Source organism: Orycteropus afer, unplaced genomic scaffold (assembly GCF_000298275.1).
Source record: "Orycteropus afer afer isolate SDZICR_OR568_19922 unplaced genomic scaffold, OryAfe1.0 scaffold00042, whole genome shotgun sequence".
Taxonomy (NCBI): domain Eukaryota; kingdom Metazoa; phylum Chordata; class Mammalia; order Tubulidentata; family Orycteropodidae; genus Orycteropus; species Orycteropus afer.
In genome coordinates, this window is record NW_006921629.1 from 9,391,222 (window position 1) to 9,406,168 (window position 14,947).

The following is a 14,947-nucleotide window of genomic DNA, read 5'->3' on the forward strand; positions in this document are numbered from 1 at the left end:
TGGGCTGTAGCCCTACAAGACTTTATTTAAAACTCAGTCTTCTCCTCCTCCTCCTCCCCTTCCTTCTCTCCGCCCTTGGACTTTTCCAACGTGTCGTGAGTCGCACAACCCAAGTGTCCAACCTCTCTGTGGTGCCTTGTTTTCTGCATTAAGTCCTCAGCTAGCACCCTGGGGTGCACACCCTTTCAGAAGCCGAAGAACCACCATGTTTGGAGACTCTGCTTAGTACTCACGGGCGTGGCGTAACCCAGCCAGAACTGGGACTGCATCACTCTATATTAGGGTCACTAGCTCGTGGTGAAACGTTTGCCAGGGTGTTCTTCTCCAGAGTAGGCATCAAGGGACAGAGGCTTAGTTCCTGGTTCATTCCCAACTTTTGTGTCAGCACACCCACACAGTGCCCAAGACCCCCAGAAGGGAACTAACTGCTCACTGATACCTGTCTGTAGGTGGGGCAGAGAAAGGGCCATGTCCTCACTGGGCCTCAGCCCAGAGCTACTGGTGAGAACCTCATCTTCTAAGTGACTTTGTCTGGTTCTGAGGAAAAATAGCAGCTTATCAGTGGGTTCTTGGGCAGGGGTTCTTCAGATCCTAAAGGAAACTTGTGTGGTTTTTAATTTTTTTTCCTGGTGAGAAAAGAGTAGCTAAGATAAGGAATCATATAGTAATTGCTTCCTTTTATTGAGCTCCTGCCATGTGATGAGAGCTTATTTCTTCCGTATATATCATCCTTCCCTTGATCTTGACCTTCCCCAAGTTTCTGCCTTTTCATATGAACAGCCCCTACTATCATGGAATTTTGTTAAAGCATTCTCTCCCTTGGACATCTTCTCAAGAAACGTGGTCCTCGGTTCTTAAAAGAGCACCACTAGCCAGCATACACTTCTGAGCACAGCTGTGTGCCTGGGGGTCCCTGGAGGTCTGTGGAGGCGCCTGGGCCACCTCTGGTCCCCTGCTTCATTCCCTTTTTTGTCAAAGCAGAACTGAAGACAGGCAAGGCAGTACCAGAAGCCAGCTTTTTCCTAAGAACTGGCAGGAGCTGTGGCCAAGGGCAGGCATGAGGGCAGGGGGTATGTCAACTGGTAGCAGGCTGTGGGTCCCCTTTGCTAGGCCCAGGGTAGCGTGACCCCTTTTTGAGCTGAAAACTGGCCATTTAAAAAAAAAAAAAAAAAGAAAACAAGAACAACTACATGCTTAGGATTTTGGAAAGAGGGCATTGGCCTAGGAACTCACAGGGGCTTTGCCCACCTCAGAGCCCTGGTGGTGCAGTGGTTAAAGCACTCAGCCGCTAACTAAAAGGTCTATGGTTCAAACCCACCAGCTGCTCCACAAGAGAATGATGTGGCAGTCTGCTTCCATAAAGCTGTATAGCCTTGGAATCCCTATGGGGCAGTTCTACTCTGTCTTATGAGGGTCAGATTTTAGCCCATCTCAGTCACGTGTCCGAGTCTTTAAACCATTCCAGGCCTTACCCTTGGCTCCACAGACAGCACTTGCCAATGAAGACTACTTACTTGAAAACTCAGCTCCCCCCCCCGCCCCCAACCTGCTGAGAACATTGCTCTTGCCGAATTGTTTTATTTGTAGTTCAGAGGTACAAAGTTAGTTGGTAATTAGACTGCTGTTGGGTGTCACCAGCCTGAAATGCAATCACCTAGTAAGAAATAAAGCAGGCATCTCTGGATGTTACCAACCACATAGCCATCCCTGTCCTTAATCACAAATGCCATTTGTTAGCTGCGTTTTCGCTGTGGTGCTGTGCTCTACCTGGGGTAGGGGGGTGGGGGTGGGACATAGAGATCTCCACTCTGTCAATACCTGGTAGCTGTGGCCAGGATTTTAGAGAACCCTCCGACCTAACACAGCTGGTCACCTCTCAGCAGATGCGCCTGGCGTCCAGAAGCCAGGAAGCTCGTTTGGATTAGAGCACTAGGGTAGATCCCGCCCAGAGCCCTGCGTGCCACTCTCCTGGTTTGACTTGGCCCTTGACGGAGGCCGAGTTCTGACAGCACAAGCATCCTCGCAGATAGATATTCATACCCATTTCTCCCTGCAGGGGAGCCAAGTGCCCTGAAGCCCAAGAAGGCTAGATGGGAAAACAGCTTGAATCACTCGGAGTTCTCCCGGTGAAGAAAGGGGCAATGGCCTGAACCCCATAAACCTAACTCTGTCCTAGATGAGGGGCTTCCCTAGGAACCCTGCTAGTGTCTCCCTTGGCATGTGGGTGAGGACACAAGGTGAGGTCGATCTCTGTTGGAAGATGGGCTGGATTTCTGTTAATACCCTCTACTGGGGTTACCCTGGAGTACAGGTAGTGCCCCTTGGCAGCAACTTTATGTTCCTGGAACAGCACAAAGTCCAGAGAGAAGTTGCTCTTAAGTCATTGCCATCTCTTGGTCAAGGTCATCTCTGATACTTTGGTGGCCTGTCCAAGGCTGACTCTGATCTACCTGCCACTAATGTCAGGTGGATGGGTCATGGACACCAGGAGTCCCCTTTTAGAGTGGATGCATAGGTTAGTTAAAAATCAGTGGGGAGGGTTTACTTAAAAGGTGTTTTAGCTGTATATGATGGCTACTTTGGAGAAAAAGACAAGGATCACTTCACCAATGCCGGTAAGAAAAATCCATTTCTCGATAGAAGTTATTGGTGCAAACAAAGTGGGTGACATGAGAATTCCCACTAAGCAGCTTCAAAATACCTTAAAATTCTTGTCACTAATTGGAAGCAGGTTAAAACAGCAGCTATGACATACTCAAGGACTTCTGCAGGAGCAAGGGGAACCATGCCCTTCAGGTGGAGGCAGGAAGGTGGCTGTAAAAATGCCACCACAGGTCCCCAGGTTCTCTGTATAACAGTGATTTCCAGATCTGATTCTCCCTATTTTCACAACAGTGGTAAAATTTTCTTGACTGTCCCCAGCAGTAAAGGCCTGTATTTGAGAAGGGGATGTGTTCGGGATCGGTGTGGATGGTAGACAGGTGTAGAGGAGACTGAACAAAAGCCAGCTGCTTTTCCAGTACTGATGTGGCTTCCTGCGAGTCCAATTATGTTTTCTTTCAAGTGTCCTTGGCATCAATGACGCTCACCCAAGCTGAGGGAGCCAGCACTGCTTTCTGCCATCAGCCAAGCTTCAAGTGGTAATTCTCAGTTCTGCAGACTTTGTTTTTTCCTGTTGCCTAATTAAAGAACTAAAAAGCTGTTCCCCACTCCTGCTGCCTTATTCGAAGTCTGCAGTAGTATCAAGACATAACAGGATATGGCCTGGAACTAATAACGTTGTTCCAGGTCATCTTCAGGAGAGAAGCCCAGATGTTTGCGAGTAGACACCTGTAGAGATGCTCTACCCTCAGATCTTAGCACTGAAGGGAACTGAGCCCGTGCCTGGCCCAGCCCCCATCAGTCACACAGGTGCAAGTGTGCACACCATGTGTTCGCCGCGTCGCCTCCACCAGCCAGCCTGGGCAGGCCTGTGCTTGCCTCTAATGCATCTGGATCACCAGTGGGGCACACTAGGGGGGCCAGCCTGCAGACCAAGGCAGTTAAGGAGTGCCCTGCGATCGTCTCTGGGTAGTGCCTTGTGAGTCAAGAATGGGCCTGGAGCCCTGCACTCTGGAGCAACTCACGTCTTCCTGGAGCAGCTGTACTGAAGGTGGGAGCACTTGGCCTCCATTGCATGCTGATCCCAAGAGGGACAAGAGAGTATCCTGCTTTCCTCCGAAAACGCTGTGCAAAAAGTCTTCAGGGACAAATGACTGCTGTCTATTCAAGTCGTTGTTAGTGCTAACGGTCCATTTTCTAAGAAACAAAAAGGCTACAGTGTAGGAAATTTAAACATTGGATCTGCTTTATGGGTCTTCAGGCTGGTGTTTTTCCTTCTGAGAACAGTGAGGCTGTTGCAGGCACACCTTAAATGTGAACGTGTGAAGGCAAGCATGTAAACATGCCATTTTTTAAGGCCTAAGTGTATGCTACCACCTGCACATTTTGGACTATCCCCCAAGCCAGGGAATTTGTTAGATTTGGGTAGAACTTGTTCTGAGGAATTACAGAATTTCCATTAAATAATATGCTAACTGGGAGTCCCTGAGTGGCTCAGATGGCTGAATGCTGGACTAACCAAAAGACTGGCAGTTTAAACTCACCGAGAGGCACCTGCAGGTCAGGCCTGGAGATCTGTTTCTGAAAGGTCAGCCTTGAAACCTTTATGGGGTGCGGTTCTGCTCTGCACAGAGAGGTCACCATGAGTCAGAATCAGCTTGAGGGCAACTAGCCTGCTAACTCGTGAAAGCCTGTCTCCAGGCCTGTCGGCCAGCGTGCAGCCTGTGTAGGCAGAGGTAGCCCAAGTCTGGATTTCTGGGTGCCGATGCCTCTCTAAAATTAAGCCACCCACGTGATAGAATCAGGATACAGCAGGAGCCATGACATGGCAGTCCCCATCCAATTGAGAGTCACTGTGCAGACATAGTCCGCAGGCACCTCCTTCCCCTCAGAGGGGCAAGGGAGGCCGGGAGGCCCGCCATAGCCATCTCCTTCCCAACCTTTGTCCCTTTAGTGCTTTTTGAAGCAGCAGCAACCTTAGTCATGACCTACTCCAACTCTGAGGCTTCAACTGGGAACCCCTGATGTTAAGTGGAAGGAGCCCTGGTGGCACAGTGGTTAAGCACTCAGCTGCTAACTAAAAGGTTGGCGGTTCGAACCCACTAGCTGCTCTGCGGGAGGAAGATGTGACGGTCTGCTTCCATAAAAACTGCAGCCTTAGAAACCCTGTGGGGCAGTTCCACTCTGTCTACAGGGTCACTGAGTCAGAATCAACTCAAGAGCAGCAGATTTGGTTTGATGATACCATCAATAATGTACCTGATTCTTCAGTCAGCCTTGGCCACTGAGCATCAAGCCAGCATCCTGAGGCTTTCTGTGATGACCACCTCAGCTGCCTGACTGTTAACATGGGCCCTGGCTCAGAGACCTTTTAAGTTATCCAGAACACTGTTGTCAGTTCACTCAGTAATTTGACTTCTGGCTTATAACCTTTGTGTACTCACTAATGAAAAGAGAGGAAATAAGATCTTAAAGTTTAAAGATGGCTACATAGGAGTTCCCTTAAAAAAAAAAAAAAAAAGTTGAGCCAGTTGTCACTCCTGCAGACAATTTAGCCACGAGGGGAGCCTGAGGGCCTGCAGCACAGCTTGTCTTCCGCCCCAGCCAGGCAACCTTTGGATAAGGGGCCCTTTCTGGGGTGTCTTTGTGGCAGAAGGGCAAAAGAAGTGCAGCCAAGTGACATCTGCTGTTGCTATTAACCCTGGGACAAGTGGTAGCCAGGCCCAGGCGGAACTGGTGGAAACCGGTCTCCAGAGATCTGTTTATCCTCTGGGCCTGGAAGAGCAGCATTTTGACCAGCAGCAAGCAGCTGTAGCTGGGGGAAGGGAAGAGATGGGTTTCTGCCTTCTTCCTGCCCCAGGGGCTCGCTCAATGGTGCTGCCCTGGGTCCCAGTGTGTGCTCAGGTCCATCAGGACGCCAGCGCTTGCCAGCAACGCGCTTCCACTCGAGGGGGAACGCCTGGCTGCCACTTGTCTGTACACTTCCTTCCTAGTTTTTGTTCCCAATGGCCCAGTATGTACTTTAGAGCCTTTCTTCTGCCCAGATACAATGTGTGATTATCCAGATAGTTCTCCACCTCTAGCAGCACCAGCTCCATGCACAAATAGCTTGCAAAATGCCGTCTGTAATTGGCGGGAGACTTCTGACTTCATCCTTCTCTGGCCCCTTTCAACGATTTAAACCCAACCCTTTCCTTCAGCTTTGAGAGTGATTTCAGAGACGTGGCCTGCCACCTTGTGGCAGAAATCACTACCATAGCTTTGCCGCCACACAAAAGGCAACGTGGGGGGGCGGTCAGTGGGGTGGTGTGGGGGGCGCTTGGCCAACCTTCTGACAGTATTTATCTCTCAGCCAAGCAATGTATTTTTCTGGACACACATCCCTCAATTTTTATTACTATTTCCTGGGGAAATGCTAACAGAACAAATAAACCAAACCAAACTCAGTGCCATCCAGTCGGATCCTACTCATAGTGACCCCTGCTTGAGTTTCCAAGGCAGTATCGCTACGGAGGAAGATTGCCCAGTCTTCCTTCTGAGGAGTGGGTGGTGGGTTTGAACCACCAACCTTCTGGTTAACAGTCAAGTACCTTAGGTACTACGCCACCAGAGCTCCTACAGAACAAATATTGGCCTCAAAATTGAGAATTCAAGATAGTGGTTTTCCAGTATCATTCCGCTAAAGAGCTTAACCAACACTTGCTTTGTCTGTTTCCATTTTAAAGAAAGGAAAATGTGCTTTTCCTCTCACCATCTCCCTTTCCCAGGCTAATTTACACCGACAAATATACAGAAAGAATTCACAAGACACTGTACTATGAAGTGAATGGGATATGTTTATTTTCCCTCATACACTCCCACTATGGCCATCAAGTTAATTCTGACTCATAGTGACCCTGTAAGACAAAGTAGAACTGTCGCATAGCATTTCTAAAGCTGTAATCTTTACAGAAGCAGACTGCCTCATAGTTCTCCTGCAGAGCGGCTAGTGGGTTCGAACCGCTAACCTTTTGGTTAGCAGCTAAGCACTTAACCATTCTCCCACCAAGGCTCCTTTTTGAACTCATGCTAAATGTACCTATTTCAGGGAGAGAAGCCGTGCCACAGCAAACGCTCTTCCCAGCAGCTGCCAGTACTGTCACACGCACTGAACATTTGTGTGGCGCCCTGGGCAGGTCTGGACCAGAGGACACCAACACTAGAGCAGGGACCAGGCTGGCCAGCTGAGGTAGGCACAGCCAGAGGCGCCTGTTCCTGCCAAAACTTCTCCCCTAAGACATGTCAAAGCAATCCCACCCTGCCACCTGGAGCACAAGTCACACCTGATCACTTGGTTCCTCAGAAGTAGTTTTACTGGGCCCTGATGGTTTTCCTCAGGCAAGTCGGGGCAACTCACTGGGCACACTCCTGGGAAGAGGAGCTGCAGAGCTCCTAAGGCAGCCCTGGGGGAGGAATGCAGTCAAACCACACTGCCTGTGTTGTCCTCAGTGCCAACCCTACCCTTCATGGGTGTAGAAGGGGTACATCAAAGGAGTCCCACACTCGTCCCACCCACCCCTTCCCACAGTTACTTACAGACAGGATGATTACCACCTGCATCTATCCTGGGTGGCATCTGTCTCCAGGCAAGCATGCCCTGGTCGCAGGAGTCTGTGAGCAGAGCGACGGGGCTCTGCTACAGGGCTGCCATGAAGGACCCAAATAACCCCCCAGCGCTGTGGGCGAGAGCATCCGGGCTCTCATCCTCATAACCTCACTGCCCGTCCCGTGCAGGAATGCTCCGAGGCCTCTGCTCATAAGGCATCCAGGAGCACAGCCATCTCCCCAAGCAGTTTTTTCCTTCTACTCAGGAACCTGAGTTATCATTTAAATAAAACTTATATGAAGTAAGACTAGCAGGAGGGTGCAACTTTCCTGATGGATACAAAAAGTTAGACTGAAGAATGTAAAGCTAGGTTTCTGCCTATCTGAGAAGTCCTTGAAAAGACAGCTGAGGAGGTCTTGAGGAGGTCTTAAGAAGGTATGACACCACCTGATAAGCTCAGCCACTTCTACTGATCATCAAAAAGGGGAAAAATTGTGTTACACATAAACAGTGGGTGTTTACATCAAGGGCTTGAACAAACCATCAGGGGTTGGGATATCCACGCCAAAAGAACAGCTAGCCACTGAAGGTCACGGCCAGCAGCACTTCGCTTCCTAAGTTAGTAATCTCTTAGCAATGTCCTTATTGTTAGGCCAATGGTTAAAAAACAGGCCATGGGATCCAGTGGCAACACTGACATAAAACTTTCCAGTGTAAGCCGCTGGTTCTGCACACACTGCCCAGAGGTTGTGTCCCACTGTCAATGAGAGAGTGTGACTTGGCCACTGCACCACAGCCCTAACTATGGTGTATGAGCTGTGCTCAATGCCTGCAAAGTACCCACCAGCTATTGAGGGGACAGTCCTCCCTCCCCAAGGAGCTGCCTTTGGTAACTTTCTAGGCACAAATATGCTTCTTGGTGAATAATTGTCAAAAATACGCAGGGTACGTACAGGCCATGTGGATCATCTACTTGTGGTGTCACAGGGAGCAAAAAAAAAAAAAGGCATGATTTGTACAATGTGAAAAGCGGGACCACCAGACGAGGAGACCTCAGAAGAATTCTGACTTCTGTTATTTTTAAGGATAAGCAGAAATTCACTCATTTCTTATTTTTCCAATAGCCATACTGGTAACATGCCTACCTCTTCTCTCCTGAAACAAGGCCTGGGAAGCCCAGAGAAAATGGTGAGTGAAGAAGAGGCTTCTACCGCTTACATCCTGCTCTACAGGTATAAACAATCGCTAACAACGTTTCATACATAACAACGTTCAATCCCTAACAACGTTTCCGGAGATGCAAGAAGCTAGAGACTCCATCAGATCGAGAAAGGATGTCCGTGTCCCCACTCAGGGGTAACTCCTGCCCCTGCTCAAGCGTTCTTCCCTTATCCGCAGTTGTCTTTTCCCTTCGAAAAGCAAGATGCTGGCAGCCATGGCTGAGTTCAGGCTGTCCACACCGGGTGCCACGGGGATCAGCAGTCTCCTGCCCCCAGTGCTCTCGGCCAACTGTAGGGACTCCAGGCTCACCCCGTGGGTCTCCCCACCTATTACCACAGCCGCAGGTGCCTCTGTCCACTCCAAGTCGTAGCTTTGGACCTCAACGTCAGGAAGCCAGTCTTTCTTGGCTCCAGTTTCTAGATCCTCCTCCTCCTCTTCATACTTATGAAACTTCAGGAATCGTCGGTCACATACCCAGCCATGGTCACTGGCTTTATTGGACATCTGGACCTGGCTGTAAAGGCCACAGTTGTCAGCCACGTAGACCCGGGTGTCAGCGGGCAGGTAGCTGGGTACTGCTTCCCATTCCACATTGCTTACAACAGGCACCTGGAAATGCGCACCCATACCCGCCCGCAGCACTTTGGGCTCCCAGACATCCACACAGCCTAGAAAATGAAAACACAGGATCAAATCAAGATCAGGAAAACTGTCACAGACTGGGGAGCTCTGGAGTGAGTCAGAATAATTCTGGATATAGGAAATGAAGCACAAAGTTACTCTGTTATAGCCTTGAGCAGAGACCTTCTGCACCAATGATGGCAGCATCCAGCAAAGGGACTGTATGATGAATTTCTGCCAGTGTTGCACACAGATTAGATTCATACCTCCAACATTCATTACACACATGTGCCAGATATTGTATGCAAAGAGAAATAGAGTCCCAAATTTCAAGAAGCTTATGGTACAGTGTGCAGTGAGGGTGGGAATGATATTTAAACAGGTGACTACAATATCAGTAATAACTGATGTAAAAGAAGCATGCACAGGGTAATAGAATATCCTCGTACAAAGCAGGAAAGTTATCTAGGAGAACATGGCCATGCTGGATCTTGAAGGATAATAAAAGCTTGCCAGAGAAAGGTCCAGGCAGAGGACAAAGTTAAGACCGAGTCCAAACTACATCAAATAATGAGTGAGAGTGTGAGAAAGATCAGATGGGAGGCAAGCAGGAGCTCTGGTAGCACAGTGCCTAAGGCACTTGACTGCTCACCAGAAGGCTGGCGGTTCAAACCCAGCAGGCACTCCTCAGAAGGAAGGTTGGGCAATCTACTTCCGTAGTGATACTGCCTCGGCAACAGAAGGAGGGGGTGCTATGAGTTGGGTCCAACTTGACGGCACATAACAACGACAGGGATGCTAGGCCAAGGAGTTTCGGACTTTTTTCCAAAGACAATATAATTCCATTGAAGGCTTTTAAGTAAAGGAGTGACAGAATTTGATTTCTGTTTTAGATGACTCATCTGGCTTCAATGGGGAATCTGAAATGGACCAAGGGAGCCAACAGAGATGGGGAAATTAGTTAGCAGGCAATTGCAATAATCCAGGGAGAAATGATGAGAACAAGTACCAAGACAAGACTCTTGTCATTCACATACATACACTCTCCCACACACAGTCTAAGGCTAGGAGGAAATGGTCCACAGAAGAGCCTATTCTTTTACAGTATAGTCAGGCACTAGACCCACCCACTTCTAAACTTTAGCAGAATGGCAGACACCTGGCGGTGTCCCAGGACACACCAGGTGCAGGCGGGGAGAGATGGCACCACCAGCATCTCATCCTGACTGTACCACATACCCACCATCCTCCCTTAACTCCTCACTACAAGTTATCTAAAAAATTAGTTTGCCAAACTTAAGGCTAGATCAACTTAGGCAAACCAGATTTAAAAAGGAGGAAAAGATAAGGGTGGAGTGGTAACACTGCCTACACATACCCCAACCATGGTTTCTTCCAGTCACTGTAGGGAACCAGAGACAGGAGTAGGGCTGTGTGCCAAAAGGTGGGGCAACAAGACCAGAAGGGTGGCCTAGACCTCTGAGGGGAACCATCCAGCCTGATCTCGCTGCTGGTGGGGAAGGGACAAGATGAGGTCTACCCCTTCGCGTCCTTGATACTAGGCACCACCCTAAGTGTTGCTTACCCTTTCTTCCCTACAGTAGTCACCAGTATCGATATGAAAACCACTGTCTGAATTATATAGATACTTCCAAAACCACACCTGCTCTCAGAGTACTCAACAATGGGGGAGGGCATTTAAGTAGGTACTGATGATAGAACCCTAGCACCCAGTTATCATGCCGACAGAGAAACGTATGCCAACAAGGTGTGACTACGGAAGTGTTGAAAGGAGCAATTTAGGCAAGTCTAAGCAATAGGTGCCACTCTATGTTTACATTTAATGGTAACTTGGGTGTTTCTGATGAGTAATACTTTTCCTCCTACTCTCCCCACAAGTTGTAATAGGTATTGCAGGCATGTCCCAACTGTTAGGCAAGTCTGTTTAGAATCAAACCTATTAATCCCCCTTTATGATGACAGGCAACAGAAATGTAATGAGGCTAACTGGAGTATGGGTGTGAAACCCATCCTGAGGCTAAGGGAAATGGATCATAATTTCATAATCATACCCTGTTGGCACCATCCTTTTCAGAGGGTTCACAGAACGTCAAGAGTTAGGAAGGTCTCACGTACTCAACAATTTGGGAACTCAAGATCATTAAATGGAAGACCTGAAACCAAGTGTTAAAACTGGCGGCACCTACCATTTTCTCTTGATTCATTTAAAATTCTTTAATAATCTAGCAAGTCCCAAAATATAATATATATATTTTTTTAAATCACTGTTTACTGAATTATTATGTGCCAGGCACAGTGCTAAGTGCTTTATGTGTATCATATCACTCAATCTTCCAAACAACCCTGTAAGGTCAACTGCATTATCATTCCCACTTTACAGATGAGGAAACTGATGCTCAGAATATTGCTCATGGTCATATGGTGAGTAAGGGGCAGATCTAAGATTCGCCCCAGATGTGCCTGCCCACCGTCCCGGCTCATTTAGAAATGTCCAAACCACCTAGCAACAGGTGCTCTTACCTTTGGTAAGTAATACCTTGCTGCAGCCTGCCCCAGCAGCGGATCTCAGAATCGTCCCTAGGTTCCCAGGGTCACGGAGATTGTCACAAATCAACAACAAGGGCAGTGAATGGCGAAGGTGAGTTTCCGGATATGTCATCTTAACATGGTCAGGTTTGGCAAAAATCCCTGAGAAAATAAAAATAGAGCCTGGTGGAACCACTGAGACTATGGCCCCTAGCTGCCCTTCAGGTCTGGAATTGAACCCACACCTGTGGTTTCTAGCCAAACAAAGTACAGGCATGTGAGTTAAACATTTACCTCAAGTAGACACATGCCTTGGAGAGAGCAATCATGGGAGAAAGAAGGGCTGCTTATGCACAGGGAGACAGCTCAGGTGGCAGGAGAGTATGGAGGGATGGACACTGGGAAGAGGTAACTATGGGGAGGAAGTGGGGGGGAGCTGTTGCACTGTGGTAAACTGTGGTCAATGACATGCAACAAAGTATATGTGAACTGCTGTATGGAAAGTGAATTTGCTCTGTAAATCTTCACCCAAATTAAAAAAAAAAAAGTGAAAAAAAAAAAAATCCCTGAGAAAATAAAACAGGAGGGTCACCTGTCTGATGTGGGCATGGGAAATAATTTGACTTTTCATTTTATATTCTTTATGTATTCTGATGAGGTTGTGAGGAAATGGAAGGCTAAATCTTTTGGTAAACGTTTGCTTAATTTAATTTGACATAAAAGATTGAAAAAGTGACCTGAAAAACTTAAGGATTACTTCATCAAAGAAGACATTCAGGTGGCCAACAAATATATGAAGAGATGCTCACAATCATTAGCCACTAGAAAGATGCAAATCAAAACAAGGCATTATCATCTCACTCTGGCAACAATACCAGTGATCAAAAACACAGAAAACAACAAATGCTGGTGAGGGTGTGGGGAGACTGGAACTCTCATACAGTGCTAATGGCACTGTAAAATGATAGAACCACTGTGGAAATCAGTATGGCACTTCCTTACAAAGTTAGAAATAGAGATACTATAGGATCCAGCAATCCCACTACCAGGGATATATCCAGAGAAGTAAGAGCTGTGACATGAATAGATATACATACACCCACGTTCATCACAACATTATTCATAATAGCATAAAGATGAAAACAACCTAAGTGCCCATCAACAGATGAATGGATAAACTATAGTACATATACATAAAGGAATACTATGCAACATTAAGGAATAATGATGAATCCATGAAACATCTAACAACATGAATGAACCTAGAGGACATTATGCTCAGCAAAATAAGAAGACAGATATTGCATGAGACCACTACTATAAAAAGTCAATGAAAGGTTTATATACACAAGAAACATTCTTTGACAGTTACTAGGGATGGGAGGGGGAGGGAGGAAAAGTCAGGACCAGACAGTAGACATGCGTTAACTTGGGTGAACGGAAAGGCAATACACAACAAGGTGAAGGTCAGCAAAACATGACCAAAGCAAAGGAAGACATAGGGAAGTACATAAACATAAAAGGCAGAATAGTAAATACTATTACATACACAATCCTGTAATAATAATAAGTTAGTAATGACAACTAATAATTTATAAGTGGATACATAGGTACATATGTAAGCTAAACAGGTGCGGGATGGGAATATACTCACAAGCATGTATAAGTTTGGCAGAGGCTATTTCTACATACATATTTGTACATGCTGCAAATATATCCAAATATAAGGACATTATGCTGAGTGAAATAAGTCAATCACAGAAGGACAAATATAGTATTAGTCCGTTATTGTAAAAAGTCAAGGAAAGGTTTATACATGGAAGGAAATTTTCTTTGCTGGTTACCAGGCATGGGAGGGGAGGGGAGGGAACACTGCTAGATAGGTAGACACAAGTATTGATTTGGGTGAAGAGAAGGGCAATGTACCAAATGTGAGTGATCAACAATGTGGCACTGAGGAAGAGGAAGACATAGAGAGGTACTTGAGAGGTACAGACAACAAAGACGAACCGTTTTGCACATACAGTACTGTGTTGTCAGTGATGCCAAACATTGATCTATGGGTGTATAGATGGGTGGACAAGCTGAATTACTAGGTATGTCTATGCAGAGGGAAGTGTGCCCATAACCATGTATAGGGTTGGCAGACAATGTTTCTAAAACTGTATTTGTATGTTCTGTAAGAATTCCCAGGTATATAGTAGAGCTGACAAGGGACAAGGTTGTAGTCATTTCTTGGCCACAGACAGCTACCTAGAGGGAATGAGTAGTTGGACCTGTGGGCTCAAGACCATAGTCACAGGGGACACCAAACTCAATTGGCATAACATACTATACAAAAACATTGTCCCACATCCTACTTTGGTGAATAGTGATTTGAGATCTTAAAAGCTTGCAACCAGCCATCTAGATGCAATGATGGTTCTCTCCTCTTCCAGAGCAAAGAAAAATGAAGAAAACCAAAGACACATGGAAACAATTAGTCCAAGCAACTGGTACACCATGTGATCCTCAACCTATATGACTGTGAGACCAGAAGAACTAGATGGTGCCCAGCTACCACTGTCATCCACTCAGTGGGGGATGAGTTCAGGAGACCCTGGATAGAATGGGAAATCAATATAGAACAAAACTCAAAATCATTAAAAAAAAATAAGGACCAGGTTTGCTGGTCTGATAGAGCCTAGTGGAACCCCTGAGACTATGGCCTCTAGCTGCCTTTCAGATCTGGAATTGAACCCACTCCTGTGGCTTCCAGCCAAACAAAGGACAGGCATAAGAGCTTAACATTTACATTAGGTAGATACACTCCTTGGAGAGATCAATCATGGGAGAACAGAAGGGCTGTGTACGCACAGGGAGACAGCTCGGAGGCAGGAGTGCATGGAAGGGAAGGACACGGGGAAGAGGTAACTATGGGGAGGAAGCGGGAAGGGAACTGTTGCAGTCAATGTCAGGAGACAAAGTGTATGTGAACTGCTGTATGGAAAATTCATTTGCTCTGTAAACTTTCACCCAAAGCACAATAAAAATTAAAAAAAAAAAAATAATCCAAGTATATAATGGGCAAGGTTATGGAAACTTCTCAGCCATAACCAAACACCTTGAGGGACTGAGTCCCTGGACTTGAGGGCTCAGGACAGTAGTCTCAGGGGACATCTAGGTTAACTGGCATAACACAGGCCATAAAGACAATGTTCTACAAACTACTTGGGTAAGTAGTGACTGGAGTTTTAAAAGTTTGTGACTAGTCATCTAAAATACAACTATTGGGGAGGCGGGGCAAGATGGCGGACTAGGCAGAAGGATTGCACAGACCCTCTTCAACAAAGAAAAGGGAAACCAATTAACACAGACACAGAAGATAATCTT

General features: G+C 46.9%; 1 protein-coding gene across 1 annotated transcript in view; it reads right to left on the reverse strand.

Moving 5' to 3' along the window:
* Positions 1-8,536: 8,536 nt before the first annotated feature.
* Positions 8,537-14,947, reverse strand: part of MRM3 (mitochondrial rRNA methyltransferase 3) — a 16,320-nt gene continuing 9,909 nt past the window's right edge. The window contains exons 3-4 of the mRNA XM_007937565.1: positions 11,570-11,737; positions 8,537-9,075 (exon numbers count right to left, since the gene is read on the reverse strand). Coding sequence (XP_007935756.1) covers positions 8,537-9,075; positions 11,570-11,737 — 707 coding nt within the window. The remainder of the gene's footprint in view (positions 9,076-11,569; positions 11,738-14,947) is intronic.